This window comes from Orcinus orca, chromosome 7 (genome assembly GCF_937001465.1).
Source record: "Orcinus orca chromosome 7, mOrcOrc1.1, whole genome shotgun sequence".
In the NCBI taxonomy this organism is placed as follows: domain Eukaryota; kingdom Metazoa; phylum Chordata; class Mammalia; order Artiodactyla; family Delphinidae; genus Orcinus; species Orcinus orca.
The window spans coordinates 54898070-54911203 of record NC_064565.1 but is presented as its reverse complement, the minus strand read 5'-3'; the positions used below and the strand labels follow the sequence as shown (position 1 = coordinate 54911203).

The following is a 13134-nucleotide window of genomic DNA, read 5'->3' as shown; positions in this document are numbered from 1 at the left end:
TTAGCTTCCTCTGATTGAAGCTGGAATCCTTAGAAAAATAATAACCTTTTAAAAATGATAAATATTTCCTTTTTCTACTTGATGACCAATTTCACTTTAGTGACTTGAGTATCTGAGGATGGCAGGGTGATCTTCTTTAAACAATGCAGTAGACATGCACAGTACTCCCAGCATAGATAAAGGGTCTAAAGATGGAAATGTCACTGGGGAAAATGCTTCTTAGGATGAAATTTCCCACCATCACTGATATTGGGGATGTGCATTTTATTGCCTGAGTGGATTGTAATATGCAGATATTAATCAGGCTAGTGACTCCCCTAAGTTTAAACTCAAGTACAATACTTAATGTGTCCTTTGTATGTATATCCCAAGTCTCTGGTTTCTTTCTTAAAAATATATAGAATAAACAAAGCAAGCCTATTACAAAAAATGGTGGCAGAATCTATGTTAAGTTTTAGGTTAAAGTACAGTGGTGTGTATATATAAAGAATCTACATGTAAGGAATAGAAAGGACACAAACCCCAGTGAAGCTCTCTGTGATCTTCTACAGTGTCAGTGAGCTTATGAAAATGTCACTGCTGATGGTGTATTTTCAGATGGCATATGCCCACATATTTTTATCTTCTTTGCCCTAGCTTAAAATGTACAAATTATATAATGTTCAAATTTTCTGTTGAAATTGCTAAAATAATTTAATCCATGGTCAGTGATAACTGTGGTAGTAACTCGAGAAATAGTAGCAACTGTCTCATGAACACTCACGGTACATGGAAGCACTTCCAGACCCTCAGATGTTTTAAGCCTTCAGAAGTCCAAGGTAAGAACTAAGGAATAAAATAACAGTGCTATCAGAGGAGAATCACAGAATTTTCCATACCATGTTAGCTCTGGTCCCGTGGTCTTCAGAACATGATTCCAGGTTGGGTTCCTTTTGTTTGTTTATTTACTTTAGCATTGTGACAAGGCACATTTTAGCTTGTGAACACACCTTTATTTCCTCATGGGATTTTTTTTTTTCACAGTTTCATTTCATAGCTTCGGCTGATTTTGCACCATTTGGCTATACATTCAAATTCTTCACCCACTCTTTATTACAGAAAACTTCTTCCTTCTCATGTTCTCTTAAAATTACAGATGACTCATTAGTACCATGGAAGAAAATATCCTTTTGACAGTGTGACAGGGTACTGGAAATAGAATGAGGTATGTTAGATCTGTAGTGAAAATGCATGTTTGTTAATTCTGGAATGTAGAAATGTATCCATTTAAAAATGTGCTCTTTCCTTGATTGTCTCTTCGATGTTTAAAGACAATTTATTCTCCCTTTTTATCAGCTCTTCTAAAGAGATGCATGCTCCCTCTTTACTGGGGCTGCACGAAGAATCATACAGGAACTTGTGGTTTTAAATTCATGCCTGGTTTGTCATTCCACAGGAGTTTTAAATTGTTACATGGGGTAGGGAGAGTTGTTTGTTTTGTTTTTAATTGGGATTAGGGAGTTTTTCTTGAAAAAGGAGTTTAGGGCTTCCCTGGTGGTGCAGTGGTTGAGAGTCCGCCTGCCGATGCAGGAGACACGGGTTTGTGTCCTGGTCTGGGAGGATCCCACATGCCGTGGAGCGGCTGGGCCCATGAGCCATGGCCACTGAGCCTGCGCGTCCGGAGCCTGTGCTCCGCAACGGGAGAGGACACAACAGTGAGAGGCCCACGTACCGCAAAAAAAAAAAGGAGTTTAAAAGAAAATCAGAAAAGTAGATGGTAAAAGCTCAGGATTCCATGAATTGTCATATTTATGATTTTTCTTTGTATATCATTAGCTCTTCTAGAATTACCAGTCACCCAGGCTCTCCCTTACTTGCAAGGCACTACAGTTCACTTCCAAATCTTTCTCTTACCCATTCATTATTTCTTCCTTAAGTCCCTTTCTTCTTTGTCACCTCCCTGTCTCTGCCTCAGAAACAATCCCAAAATGATGAGGATGGTAGTAAAATAATGATTGCATTTATTAAGTACCTGTCATATTAATGTTTCCCTTCAAGTGAAAGTGACCAAAAACCAACAGAAAGTAGATTTTGAAAACAAACTAAGCAACAAACAAATAAATGTATGTGTGGGGTAAATCTCGTCTTAATATCAAAGGATCCAGTACCTAAAACAACATCATCAGGACACAGTCCTTTTCCATTTTTGGTTCTACTTTCACCTATGCTGGCTGCATTCACAGGCTGGCTCTTCCCACAAGATGATAGAAATAGCCACCAGTAGCATGAAACTAACATCCTACAGCCTAGTAACCCCAAGAAAAAGAGCTCTCTTTTTCTTCAAAATTTCTTGCACAAGTCCTGAAGTTCAGTCTAATTGGGTCACATGGCCTCTTCTGAACCAATCACTGTAACCAAGGGTTTGTGATGCTCTCATTGGCCAGATCAGCATCACGTGTTGACCAGTGTTGCCAAGGGGTGGATCAGCTCCATCCAAGCCACATGGCCAGACAATGAGGCAGAGGTTTTCTCTGAAAGGAAGAGATGGAGACTTTGAAGAAGGTCAGCTAGGCAAGCAGAAACAGTAGCTCTGCCGTATGCACTGTGCATTAGGAAATTTACAGTTCTTATTTAACCGACATGTCCTTCCAAGATAATTCTTCTCTTTGTTTTAAAATGATGAAAGAAGATGTGGTACATATATACAATGGAATATTACTCAGCCATAAAAAGAAATGAAATTGGGTCATTTGTAGAGATGTAGATGCATCTAGAGACTGTCATACAGAGTGAAGTAAGTCAGAAAGAGAAAAACAAATATTATATATTAACGCATATATGTGGAACCTAGAAAAATGGTACAGATGAACTGGTTTGCAGGGCAGAAATTGAGACACAGATATAGAGAACAAACGTATGGACACCAAGGGGGGAAAGCCGCAGTGGGGTGGGGATGGTGGTGTGATGAATTGGGCTATTGGGATTGACATGTATACACTGATGTGTATAAAATTGATGACTAAAAAATAAAATAAAATAAAATAATGAAACTGAGATAAAGTTAATTTTCCTAAGATCATAAAGCTACTAAGTAACAGAGGCTAGATTTAAAACCAGATCCGTCAGCTTCCATGGCTCATCACCATGCTACTCTGGGTTTGCAGTTGTCACACTAATGATACCAGTGGAGAAGAGAAGTCAGTGATAGACTCTAAATAAGCCTGTCACTGCTTTTCCTGCCCCTCCACTCATGCCACTTTGCCATCTGTACTCCTCATCTCTTAGGCTGGCAGTGTTTCCCAAACCTGAGTTGTTGCTTTACTACTTCTGCTCAATCAGGGGCATCCCCTGCCTTTATAAAAACTAAAATCTTTGAGACTCAGGGGGTCTGGATCAGCTTCTAAAATAATTAGAGAAGTACATTTCCCACCAGATTCTAATAGGGTGATAAGCACCTTTTTTTCAAAGAGGACAGATTCAGGAAACTTAAATTGTATGCCTCTGTAAAGAAATGGCATTTATATTGGGATCTCAAGGGTAGAAAGAAGAAGGGAGAGAAACCTTCCAGGGAAAGGGAAGAGCCCATAAGAAGACATGTAATATAGCAGGACTGTAGTAAGTAAAAGGCGAGTAAGATGTGATTGGGGAGGTGGGCCTGGGGCTAGATCAAGGCTCCTTTTAGGACATCTTAAGGAGTTCGAAGTCTAAGGGCAAAATGAATTCTCTGAAGATTTTGGGTAGAGAAGTCACAATGTCCATTTCACCTTTTTTTTTTTTTTAATAAATTTATTTATTTATTTTTGGCTGTGTTGGGTCTTCGTTGCTGCGCCTGCGCTTTCTCTAGTTGCAGCGAGCGGGGGCTACTCTTCATTGAGGTGCATGGACTTCTCATTGCAGTGGCTTCTCTTGTTGCGGAGCACGGGCTCTAGGTGCACGGGCTTCAGTAGTTGTGGCACGCGGGCTCAGTAGTTGTGGCACGTGGGCTCAGTAGTTGTGGCACACGGGCTTAGTTGCTCCACGGCCTGTGGGATCTTCCCGAGCCAGGGCTCGAAGCCGTGTCCCCTGTGTTGGCAGGCAGATTCTTAACCACTGCACCACCACGCAAGTCCCCATTTCACATTTTTAAAGATCAAATTGGGAGTCTTTATGGAGGCTTGGTCTAGATTTTTGACAATGAAGACAATAATGGATGGGATCGGAATCTATTTTGGAGGTGTAATGCTTATCAGATGGGAACAAATGGATGGCACTGTTTTCTGAATATGAAATTTGGGAGGAAGGAAACTGAACGGCAAAGTTCCAATGTGAGAATTGGCGTTGCTTTCAAGTACACAAGTGTTTGTATGTGTATATATTTGAGAACCAGAGAGACACACATTTTTAATCCTTTAATCCTTAAGTGTATATGGCACTTTGAATTCATTAAGGGGATTCTCATGTTTTATTTCATTTTGTTTCATTTCAGCCTTTAAACAACCCTGAGGTTAGTATTGTTATAATCTTCATTCAGATGTAGAAATTGACATGGAAGAGTTTGCCCAAAGTTCTCACACAGAAAAGTCTGCAATAAAACTGGGCCAATTAGTCCTTTTCTGTCAATGAAAAATTTGCTGAGCATATAATAGTGTACCACACCCATGCTATGGGCTGAAGATAACAGGGATGGGAAATATTTGACCCCCAGATTTTATCATTTCACCCTCTGGCTATAATTTTTTCTCTCTGTCTGAGATAGAGGCAGAGCATCTGTAACCCTGGCTGATAGGAGCCCAGCTGGGGAACTCTCCAGCACTGGCCCCACTGCATCTGTTCTACCCAGCTAAAGCCTAGGGACCAGCAATTTTACAGACTCTTTTCTGGGTACAACTTTTTCTCTTTTGCATGAACTTAAAGCAAAGATAAAAAAACTCTAAGGCCTTGAGCCCCCAGACACATTTTTGTTTGCCTCATGCAATACTGTTTACAATTTTGAATTAGTGTCTGAGATTTATAAATCAGAAGATTGCACACACACATGTAAAATCGTGCATATTTAGGATTTCTCATACTATATCAGATCTAGCATCACTGATTTGCATGCCCCAAATTGGCAGGTCTCTCACACTGCCTAGCCTCTGTGGGGCATTTTGGTTTGTGGTCCCTGGCTACAAGACCCCTGTGCAATTAGATGAGGGATGGATATTAACGCTTGGTGGGCCACAGGAGGCACAAGTCCACAAGTTGTTCTTTAGGCTTATTATCCCACATCTAAGGGGTAAGACAGAATGAGATTGGGAGAGAAAACATTTTTTAAAATATTGCACACTAACTTCAGAGTCAGGTAGAGAACCTGTGAGAAAGCTTTCCATCTCCCAGTGAGCCAGAAAAGGAGGAAAATCTTGGCCTGAATCCACAGGTTATTTAAAAAAAGATAGGCAAGGAAGTAGGTGAGACCATTTAGAGAGCTCACAGGAAAAAAAAAAAAAAAAAGAATTAGATGCCTTGGAATTGGCCCAGAACAAGAGATGTCCCCAGAGATGTGTACTAATCGGAATCTCTTGTCTATGCAGTTCTTTACACCCAAAGCTCTGCAGCATCCCTCCTCCTGCCATGTGGTCTCATTCTGCCTTTTCCCGATGGAACCTCTTCTCGAGCCAGCAGCTTAGAGCTAGAAAAAGTTGACCCCACTTCTGGCAGAAGATAGAGCCAGGGAATTTCCCTAGTTTGAATGCCAAGGCAACATCAAGGGGAGAGAGGTATATCTTGCAACCCAGCTTAGAAGTCTGTTACCATTTTCAGAGTCACACTTGCTTATACACAGGGATAAAGTTTCACATTGTCATTATACAGAATTCTATTTAATTAGGAATTACATAGGTTTTTGAATCTATGTGTAAAAAAAAAAAATATATATATATATATATCTCCTTTCTTTGGGAAAATATGTTCGAAGTTCCAAACAATTGACCACCAAACACATTTTTGGATCACAGTGTAAGTACAAGTTGAAAATTGCCTCTTTAAAATTTGAGGCTAAGGCATAAGTGGAATCAACCAATAGTATATTCTTCATTTTTCTATTGTTCATGATCATTGCTCACCTTCCTCTGCTATTTCTTGCTTTTGCCAGTACATTTAGAGCAGTGAAATTGCAGTAAATTTGGAGTCAATCCTGTGATTTGGCAATTTTTCAATAATGTTTAGATAAACACAAAGCTGAGCAGTAGGTTTAAACTATTTAAGGAACAAGACCCCTAGAGTGAAAGAAAAGTTAAGATAATGGACATATTTTTAAAAGGGAACTGGAAAACTATGGCTTGTTAAATTCAGTGTCCATCCTGAGTAAAAAAAAATAAGCAAACACTTTCTAAAAACCCAGAGACAAAAAAAGACTACTAAATAGTAATGGGTACAGATTCATAAATAGCAATCCTACCAAATTATTATAACCTAAGTGTTTCCTTATTGACTATGCAGTTAGATAAAGGGGAAGGATTTTACTCCAGGCACACAACATGGGAACTGTTAATAAAAACAGATTCACAGCTCTCCTGTTGCAGACTCACCTGAGTTATTTATTAAAAGTACAGAATACTAGACATCAGAATCTGACCTACTGAATTGGAATCACAACACCTCTGTGAACTTAGTGTACTTATTCCCATTTTTCAAAAGAGGCAAATAAGTCACAGAAAAGTTAGTAACTTGTCCAGGATCTCAGTGCTGGAAGGCAGCACAGCCAGATTTTGAGCGAGGCATCCAACTCCAGAGTCTGCACTCAATAAATACATAAGTTAAAACAAATCCTACTTATGTTTTTCTAATTTGCTTTCCAGACTATTAAGCTTTGATTATCAGGGGTGTTTACCTGTTTGGGTTTTCGTTGTTGTTGTTTCCTTTAAAGCTAGAATTGACTTTTACCTGGCAAGGCTTGCTGAAGAGAGTATGAACTGGCAGTACAATGAATGGTTTACACCTAGGTCTGCGCTGCCCAATTCAGTGGACATTAGTCATGTATGGCTATTGTACTTGAAATGTACTTGAAATGTGGTGAGTTCAGTCTCTGAAGACGTACAGTTGGTATGACAAGAGGATGTAAACTATCTCAATAATTTTTAATACTGACTTCATCCCCAAATGATAATTTATTGGATAGATTGGGTTAAAGAAAACATTATTCAAATTAATTTCATCTGCTTCTTTTTCTTTTTCTAAACATGGCTACTAGAATATTTAAAATCACATATGTGGCTTAGATTTGTAGTTCATGTAATATTTCTATTGGGCAGCTCCAGTCTACGTAAACCTTCACTTACCCTTCTAGATTTTCTTCCGTTAGTATAGATAGTTGAACATTTACTAGTTTTCAAGCTTCTTGGGGTCATAACTTACTATTTACCCCAAACTACTTGGGGGTCTTTGTTTTCCCTATAAACTTTAGCACAGAGCTTTGCAAATATTGTCCTAAATAATTAACACAAATCTTCTGCATTGAAGTCAATTGAATTAACGATTGAGCTGAGAATTAGATCCAGGCTGCTTTCCAGGTGTCCACCACGCTCATACATATTAACAGCTTATCATATAGGGACTTTATAAATGCTACTTGAGTTTGGTAGCTATACATGAAGAGATAAGTGACAAGCCTGATCAATATCTAGTATGTGAAGAGAGTTACATTCCTACAAATGTGTCTTTAAAAGTGATATTTTTATATATAGAATCTCATCTCTAATTCAGTCAAAATGCTGTTTTGAAATTGGTTCTGAGGCACAGTGTTATTCTCAGGTTAAAATGATTTCATGTGTTTCCTACAGCCTTGGGCTGTAAAAAAAAATAAAAAGCCTGTTTCAAGCTGGATACTACTATACCAGCCGTTTCTCCTCCACCATCAATTTTGAAGTTTTTCTTTTCTACTGAAGTGACGTAATGCAATAAAAATTGTCCTGAGTAGTTATGTTAATGAAATTTGTATTAAACTAATTAGATTTAAAGGATGCTAAAATCCTTTCCTCTAATAAGCCATTCAGTACATTCTTTGAAAAAGTCAACACTGAACTTGTACACTTAGAATGGACAAGATGGTAAATTTTATTTTATGTGTATTCTACCACAATAAAAAAAAATGGGGTGGGGGTAATAGTAACATCTTGGCTAGTCTTTTAATTCTTTCCTTTTTGATCCCTTTCTTATCTGTGAAATGAGGAAAGCAAATATCTGTATGTTTGAAAATTCTAGAGTTACTTGACCACTTGTAAGTAAACAGTGTTCCCTTCTGACTCTCTTCTCCCTTCAATACTATCAATACCATTATTTGGGGAAACATGTATTTGAGAGTCTTTAGGGGCAAGTATCCTTTCATTAATCCTCAACACTTAGAAACTAAATGTTTGGCTTCTTCTCTGTGCAAGTAAATATAAGGAGGATGGATACAGGTAGATGAGGAAATAGATAGAAGATCAGTTACAAATAGCAAATTTGAAGTTCTAAATGGAACTTATTGACATAAAAATGGTAACAGAGTCAAGATTCTAATATTGGACTGCTCTGTAATTCAACTGTTTAAAATGAATCCATAAACACTTTAAAGCAACATTTGTGTAGTTTGTATGTAAATATATGTTTCAACCTGGGAACAGCAAAGTCTTCACAGAAGAAACCCTCTGAAATAGTCCCTTAATGCCGGTGTTATCCTCAGCTTCCCAGGAGCTCTATCAAGGATGTCTTATCTATCTATACGGCTTGTGAAAAATTAAAGGAGAACAAATATTGCTGTACAGGAAAATCTCATTAATTCCATTATACATTCTAATTGTAAGCACTTACACACTGTACACATACTTCTTATAAATATGAAGTTAAAATACATTCTTTGAATTTTTTAAATAAATAAAGAGAATATACCCTAAAAGCAGTAAAAGTTTCCATCTAAGGCTTGAACAATTGGGAATTTTGTCGTTTTGCCTTTCACTTTTGTGTCAAAATATTAATTCCCCTATGTGAAAGGACTTTTAGATTGAGAATTATTTATCAGCATCAGGGTGCCGTGGCTTTCGTTAGCTTTACCCTGCTGAGTTCTGACCCTTTGCTCTGCCTTTTTGGGTTCCTCTTGGTTCAGCTTCTGAGTCTTGCTTCTTTTTCTTCTTGGTCCTTAGGGCAGAATTTCTTTCTCTCTCCAACCCTTTCTTTTGGCCTCTGCAGCTTTGCCTTTGGTTGCATCAACCTCTTCCTCCATCTCTTCTACTTCTTCTTTTGTTAGGTCTGCTCATGGTTTGGGCTGGAGGGTGGCCACAGAGCCGAAGACACAGGTCGTCTCTTCTGCACGTGGTCTCCTCTCCTCAGGATGAGCTGGATTATCATTCTTATCCACTGAGCGACAATCAGTACCATCTTCATCCCCCTCTTCCTCCAGCCCATGATTTAGGTCCCGCATGGACTGTAACTTCTTTTCCAAAATTAGGCTTGTAATATTATTTGAAATGAGGGAATTCTTATTTTAAAAAGATATATTCTACATTATGTTTTTACTGGGTCTCCCACTCCCAGATCACAATATTTCCATCAGGTTTTACTCAGCATAATTTTGGGGAAAGGAAGCATAGGCAGTTGGTTTACAAGGTGGACCATATTCGGTCCTGATTTAGCTCACTCAGAGCCTTTCTGTGTCCTTGCATGTGTGTACTCCCTAGGGCAAAGGCATTTGCATTGCAGAAGTCTGTGCACATTTTATGATGATCTCACAATGCCATTTAGGGACAGCGGCACTCAATGAATCAGAGAAAAAGAGCACTAAGTAGACACGGGTGATTGCTCCTCCAGTAAGCACAGGTGAAACTCTCCCCTCCTATAAATGGACGTTGTGACACAGTTTTCTTTGTACTCTGGACCCACAGTCCATCAAAGATGAAAGTGGAAATATGGAGTCAAAGTTAGATGTAGAGCAATGCATCTCAAACTCTCTGTTGTGAAGGTGTGGTTGCTATTCTATAAAATACAATAAAATTAATTTCCAGAAAGTTGAAATGAAAAATAGACCTGCAAAATACACCCTGTCTTTTTATTATTACATTCAACAGATGTAAAATTAGTCTGCCAAATTGTCTTACAAGTTTCTAAATACTTACTCTCAAATCTTGTCACAGATCAGGAACAACTTGGAGACCAGCACTGGTTGGGGGACCATTTTCACAGCCCTGATTTAGGGCACTCTGACATATACCAGCGAGGAAGTGCTATTTTCAAACAGCAACTCAGTAAATGTTTTGGAGTAATTACTCTATTTCAATTTAGAAAACCCTGAAGGTAGAGGAGAAGAGAAATGAGAAATCTATAAATGACCTGCAGACTAAATGTAGAGAATAAACCCTTGTCAAAGATTTTTAGTAGAAAGTAAACATAAGGTTAATGCTTGCTATGTCATAATGTGATCTACACAGATATGTGTCCTCAGTCAGAAAAACAGTATTTTTGGAGAATGGGGTTTAAATTTAAAAGATTTGGAGTTCCCTTCTTAATATATGTTCTTCATAGAGAAATAGGTTCCACTCCCCCCAATCTGAATGTACACAAAGGTCTTAGGAAACACTGAGTCAGAATCCTTGATACACGATTGTATGTTGCTGCTTTGTTTTTTGTTGTTTGTTTGTTTGGTTGGTTTTGTCCACACACTGCTAATTGTGCTCAGATATGTCTAATTTTTAGAATACCAGTTCCATTCACATCCATGGATCCTAGATTCTGCAGGGGCTTTGAGCTTTTCCTCTAAGAAAGCACTACATGAAATAGGCAGCCAGTTGGGACTAGAATTCAGTGTGTCAGCTAACTCAGAAATCCCAGTACAGAGTTTAGCACTCCTGGTCAACAGATACTCTCCAGGGAGCTTGGCCTCCAGAACTCAATTATTGGATTACATCCATTTAACCCAAGACTGGGTTTGATGGTGGCTGTTTTTTATTTCCTATTATAAATAGAGTGATAATGTTTATTTTATAAGCAGAAATGGTAAAAGAATATTTATTTCAAAAATATTATTTGTTTTACTGAATGATTTTGCATTCCAGAGCATTAATTTTCAAGATATTTGAAATGGAAAAGCTGAAATCGCTGTAAAAGGAATGTAGTGTCCTAAGATCTGTAGAATGAAATGATACGTGCACCCATTTGAGACTTTTTCCTTTAACTCAGATATTTAAAATATTAAGAAAATAAATAAATTATCTTGGCTAACTGTCTTATATACGATAAAATTGCAGGTAAGTATCAAGTCAAAGGTGAGTTATACCATTGGATGTTGTCTCTAGTTAAGAAGAGATCCAGTAACAGTTTGTCTTCATGGTGCACGTTGGAAGTTGCAACATTGGAATAATTCATTTTGACAAATGATAGAAGGTGGGTAATACAGTTTAAATGGTTTATACTTTTATACTTCTATGTGTTCCTATCTTACAGACTTTTATAGTATTGAATAAAGGGAAGGCCATCTTCCGGTTCAGTGCCACTTCTGCCCTGTACATTTTAACTCCCTTCAATCCTCTTAGGAAAATAGCTATTAAGATTTTGGTACATTCATATCCTTTTCATGTGATCAATATTAGCTATTAGTACATAATCTATAAATGCTTTGTAGCTAAATATAAAATTAACTTGGGAAATGTCCATATTCTGTGGTTTTATCACCCTCATTTTGTATTTTCTTTGGTCATATAAGCCTTATTCTTAAAATTTATTACATAGATGTCACTGAAACTTACATAGTCTTTAATATTATATATGTACTATATATATATATCTTTCAAATATATATTATACATCAAAGTCTTTAACATTATATATATCTTTCTAAAAACATATGTATCAAGTCCTACAAATCTAGTGTAAAATAGCCATATTTATTTTAAGATATGGTACCAAGTTTCTGATTTTCTAGTGAATAATGATATAATAGCAAAAAATTTCCATCCAGAGCCAATACAGAGCTATCTATAATACAAAGCATTTTAGTGTGCCTTAGAACTAACCTTTAAGCATATTTTCCATGGGAGAAGATCAGGGGGCTTTGGCCAATATTTAGCTAGTTTTTGAACTTTCCTAATGAAATCTGTGAGGAAGTACTGGCATATTGACTTAATTTCAAATTTAAGTCATTGAATTATGACTCTGCTGTGCAAAACTGATTGCTTAGTAAAGGCTTTGGAAGTTAATGAAAGATGCTAAGATTGTATTTCCAAGTGGTCTTTAGGGATTTGGCTTTGAGATTCTCATTGGTGTTAAAAAAGGATTCTGCAACTAAATTCATCTGTTCATATTCATTGGCAAAAACCTTCACTTCTGATTATGTCTCATTTGATAGCTTTGGCAATAATAAATATAGAAATACTATTATAATTATCATAAACTTACACTACCTGATTTTTTGAAAAAAGACTTTAAAACCTAAAAATCCGTTCTATTTCTAAACTGATAGCAAGAGATTTCTTATGGTATAAATACAATATTTTTAAAAATCAAAGATTTGAAACACAAAATTTACAAGTTCGGGGTTTTTACATTTATGGAGGTTTCATCATCCTAGTTTGTGTTCCTAGTGCCATCATGTGGTCATTTGATGAAAACTTTCTTTTTCACACACGGAAAATTTTTGCTTTGGCAGTAAACTGTAGTGGAAAGAATATTGGATGTGAAAGTAATAAACCTGTGTTTTAGTCTGTGGCCAAGTTATCTAATTTCTTTAGATCTTACGCATTATTTCTCTGATTTCTAAAATATAGGGATTAAACAGTTGTTTTTTAAGGTCCCTTTCAGCTCCATAATTCTGTTATGTCATAGTTAGTCATTGGTTTTAGCTAACACTTAGATCATGTCTACTAATATACAGACCTGTTCCAAGTACTTCACATATATTAACCCATTTAATCTGTACCTCAAACTATGAGTTCCATACCTGATTAGCTCTACTACATAAAATTCAGTAGAGATACAAGAAGCTTCCACGGCACAGAGAGGCTGAGTGACTTGCCCAAGTCACTTTTATGTTGCTAAGATCACCTTTATGTTGAATTTTAACATTCACATCATGTTAAGTCATGGCCTTGAAGAATATTCACTTTCAGTCTTATCCAGTGCTGCTACACGTTTACAAACTCAGCTGAAATAGAGCAACCCGACCCTTAACACCAT

General features: G+C 37.2%; 1 protein-coding gene across 3 annotated transcripts in view; it reads left to right on the top strand.

Moving 5' to 3' along the window:
- The window catches only part of LOC101279038 (sodium channel protein type 1 subunit alpha), a 163229-nt gene that overhangs the window by 70264 nt on the left and 79831 nt on the right, over positions 1-13134 (top strand). For all 3 annotated transcript variants that reach the window (XM_049712218.1, XM_049712219.1, XM_049712217.1), the window contains exon 3: positions 11407-11527. In XM_049712218.1, coding sequence (XP_049568175.1) covers positions 11407-11527 — 121 coding nt within the window. The remainder of the gene's footprint in view (positions 1-11406; positions 11528-13134) is intronic.